The sequence below is a fragment of the Gossypium arboreum genome, chromosome 2, assembly GCF_025698485.1.
Source record: "Gossypium arboreum isolate Shixiya-1 chromosome 2, ASM2569848v2, whole genome shotgun sequence".
NCBI classification, from domain to species: domain Eukaryota; kingdom Viridiplantae; phylum Streptophyta; class Magnoliopsida; order Malvales; family Malvaceae; genus Gossypium; species Gossypium arboreum.
The window spans coordinates 5,123,078-5,127,232 of NC_069071.1; the positions used below are offsets into that span (position 1 = coordinate 5,123,078).

At 31.3% G+C, this 4,155-nt stretch overlaps 1 protein-coding gene across 1 annotated transcript; it reads left to right on the top strand.

Annotated features, from left to right (window-relative positions):
- Nucleotides 1-1,531: 1,531 nt before the first annotated feature.
- LOC108461002 (uncharacterized) lies at nt 1,532-3,352 on the top strand. The gene has a single exon (XM_017760753.2). It carries the CDS (start codon nt 1,717-1,719, stop codon nt 3,055-3,057), a length of 1,341 nt encoding a protein of 446 aa, XP_017616242.1. The 5' UTR covers nt 1,532-1,716; the 3' UTR covers nt 3,058-3,352.
- The last annotated feature ends 803 nt before the right edge of the window (nt 3,353-4,155 follow it).

The window sequence follows — 4,155 nt, forward strand, 5'->3', positions numbered from 1 at the left end:
CATTGAAATCGTAGTAACGAAAAGTACCTTTTAGTTTTTAGGTCAAACTAACCAAAATATTTAGGTTTATTATTATTATTATTATTATTATTCTTTTCATTTATATGACCCAGATTCTTAAAATGTTTAAGAATTCATTAATGTCAGAGAAAATATTTAGTATATTATCAATAAAGTTTTTAAATTTCGATAGAGATTCTGATCTTTTCTAAAATGGAAATTTTTATTTAAGTATTTTATAAATTTATAAAATTTTAAATTAGTAATAGTAAAATTATATTTTATTTTTTAAAAATAATAAAATTTTAATTTAATTTTTTAAAATTATAAAGATATAAACTATTAAAATAATAAAATTATATTTTACTATCATAAAAATATATAATTTAATTCCAACTACTTCAACAATATTTGCTAGCATCACCCATGATGAATCTGCGGAATATATATTATCAATGTCCAAAGATGAAGGTTTGGTTTTACCAAGTAAAAATGTAGGACTGTCTTCTTCTGTCCCTTTCAAAAGGGTATTAATAATCAACCCTAATAAGAAAGGTGGTTGGTTCTTTGGCTTATTCTGAACAATTTTCTTTTTTCTTTTCTCTTTCAACCCAAAAATCAGTCAAAATTTTCCACTATGTAAGGAATGGAAGATGATCTGTGATGTAAAAGTCGTGGCCTAAACTCCAAAGCACCGTAGTTGAATTACATTATTCAACTTGAAGAATTATTAATACTCTTTTTTTACTTAAATACGAGGTGAATTTTCTCTTTTAACATGTCAAATTTAAATTATTTATACATATTAATAATTTAATCCACGTTAGATTTAAAAATTGACATTTAATGTTTAAGTTGACAATTAAACTAACAAAGAGACATAATTGATAGGGATAAAGCTAAAAATTTTATAGCCGGAGGGGAAAATTAAATTGTAAAATTTTGGGGGCTTAAAATTACAAATGTTAAGGACCTAAAGGGATTGAAGCCGTTACCTACCCCATTGGTGCCTCCCTTGTTGATTGATACAATGGTCACACTTCAAGATCATAACCGGATCGTTTTAAAATTTACAAACCAAGCAGAATAGTGGGAGAATGCCTAGTGGATTAACCTTTATTTTAACAATTATTTTTTACCCCTAAACAATACTTCAATTCCTAGATTGATCCTTCAATTTTTTTTGGTCAAATTTAGTCGCTAAACCATCAATTTATCAAAAAACGATATAACATGACAACTAAAACTTTCTTATGAGATGCTGTGTGATACATCTGAAATCATCTGACTTAAAACACTTAAAAGGACCAATCTAGGAATTGAAGAATAGTTTAGGGACATTTTTACTGACAGAGTGAGAGAGTGAGGCAATATAAGAAGCGAGGGGAACAGTGCGAAAACCGCGTTTAATAGTGTAATTAAAGCATACATTTTTGTTTTTTCATTACCTTTTTTAACAATTTTCACTTTAGTACCATGTGAGTGTGACCTCATCTTTTTCCCACTTTTCAATTAAAGTCTCTCATTACCCTTTCACGTAAATCTACACCGATATATAAACACTCTTATTTTATTTTTTTCTCTTTTATTTATTTTTTCTTAGTGCAATACTTTTAGATCCAATCCAAAGCCTTAAAAAAAAAAAAAATCATTGGATCATTTTTTTTCTTTTTTATCTTTCAAAGGCATAGAGAGAGTTCTCAGTTTTCACCAACAATGGCTCCACTATTGTACTTCAATTTCCGTAAGGTATTTTTGCTTTACCTTGCTTTCTTTATGTTGATTTCGTTGCTGGTTTGTACCTCCATTGTTGATAGCCACGAGCTTCGAACCACTCGGTTTGGTGGCGGTGGAAGAAGATTGTTGGAGCTCGAAGAAGAAGATGAACAGTTGGTGTTGAAGAAGAAAAGCTCCAATTTTTCCAACAAGAAGAACCAAACCAAGCTTGTTAAACCATCAAATGTATCCACCAAGAACCAAACCAAGCTGGTTGAATCAGTGAATGTATCCACCAAGAACCAAACCAAGCTCGTTAAATCATTGAATGTATCAACCAAAACGTCGAATTTGTCGGCCAAGAACCAAACCAAGGTTTTGAAACCGACCAACTCGACCAAAACTGCAAAGCCAACGGTGTCGAGTTCCATTCCCAAGAAGCTTAATTCAACTTCCAAGGTGAAGAAACTGAATTCCACAACACCAAAAGCTTCGGATCTGCTCAAATTAAGCTCTCCCAAGAACAAAACAACCACGAAAACACCGGTTCCATCTTCAAAACCTGAAAAGAAACCGACAACAGCCCAGATTCAGAAACAACAAAAGAAGCAACCCAGTTGGGTCGACGACGATGATGAATCGGATTTAGTGTCGGAGTTCCGGGATCTACCGGCTAAGTTCCAGCAAACACTTATACCGGACCTGGAGAGAATCTCGACAACCTCGAAAGTTTACATCAACAAATACAACAAAGAGTTCACCAAACAGTTCAAACCATATGTCGGCAACAAACATGCTCCCACCATTGCTACTGTAATCTCTTGTGCTTTCCTTTTAATCCCTTTACTATTAGTTTCCCTCATTTTTAACCGCATCAAAGCTTATTTTTCACTCCAAAAGATTCTCATCTTCATCCAAATTTACCTCTCGATTTACTTTTCAATCCTTTGCCTTACCTCCCTCGTCACCGGACTTGAGCCGCTTAAGTTCTTTTACGCCACTTCGCCGTCGACCTACGTGTGTTTACAAGTGCTTCAAACGCTTGGGTACGTGCTTTACTTGTTGCTGCTGTTGATGTATTTGATACTGGTTTTCTCGACGGAGTCGGGTCTCGGATCCAAGATGTTGGGTTTGGGTCAGATATTCGTGGGATTTGCCGTCGGGTTGCATTACTACGTGGCGGTGTTTCATAGAGTGGTTTTGCATCAACCGCCTAAGACTAATTGGAAGGTCCATGGGATGTACGCCACGTTTTTCCTTGTGATTTGTTTGTTTGCTGGTGTTGATAGGAGAAAGAAGGCTTACTTGGAAGAAGGCGGTGAAGAGGGGAAGAAAAATTAATTAATTAATTAATTAAAGATTTTTTGGGGGAGTACATTATAATAATAATTATTATTAAATTAGTGGGTCCAAAAAATTGTCATAATCTCAGCCACTTACAATTTGTAGCAATAATGAACAAATTTTGCTGTCAGAAAGTTGTGCTGAGAAATTTCCAAAGGTATCTTCACCTTTGTTATCATTTTTTCCCCTTTATTTTTATTTATGGTTTTATATTTAAATTCACAATTGTAATTTGTCCACTGTAATGTTTTCTTAATTACCTTTGAAAATAGACAAGGCTTTTTGCAATTTATTTTCCTGTTTCAAGTTTTTTTTTGGAATAGTAATTGTATAAATGTTAGCACAATAATGTTAAAATGATTCTTATGGAAAATAATAATCTCAAAAATAATTTTGAGATTTTAATTTTGAGTTATATTGTAATTAAATATTATGTGACTAGCTTCTTTGACAAATTCTTTTATTGTAATTAAATATTATTTCTCTATATTAAGTAAGTAATCACAATTTTTTTACACTGATTTCAAAATTTAATCAAATCCATAGCTTAAATTGAAAATTGATTAAAATATTAATTAAATTGAAAATAGATATTGATTTAAAATAAAGAATTAGAGCAATTGCATCTAAATAATTAAAATAATTGAATCGATTTTTGAAAATTTCTTTAATAATTTATTCAATTAAATTAATCTAATTAAAATCAATAATCTCAAAAATTCTGGGTCTTGAAAATTTTAGATTTTGATTATAAGTTGTAGAGAATAAATTGGCACAAATCTCAAATTTTAGATTACAGTCAATTTAATGACACTGAAACTAAGGAATCTATTTTCCTGGGATAGACTTGCCTTTGAACAAAAAGGAAATACTGTACAAGATTCTCACGCGCGCAACATGGAGTGTGCTTTTTATTTTTTGGTAAATGTATTTGAGAGGTACTCCTATTATAGGGACATGCTCAAATTCATCTCTCTATTATTAAATGAATCAATTTAGTCCCTGTACTATTAAAAAGAATCAAATAAGACCGAATTGGAATAGAGTTAACATTAAATATATAAAATGTCATTTATTATTTAACGAGATTAATAT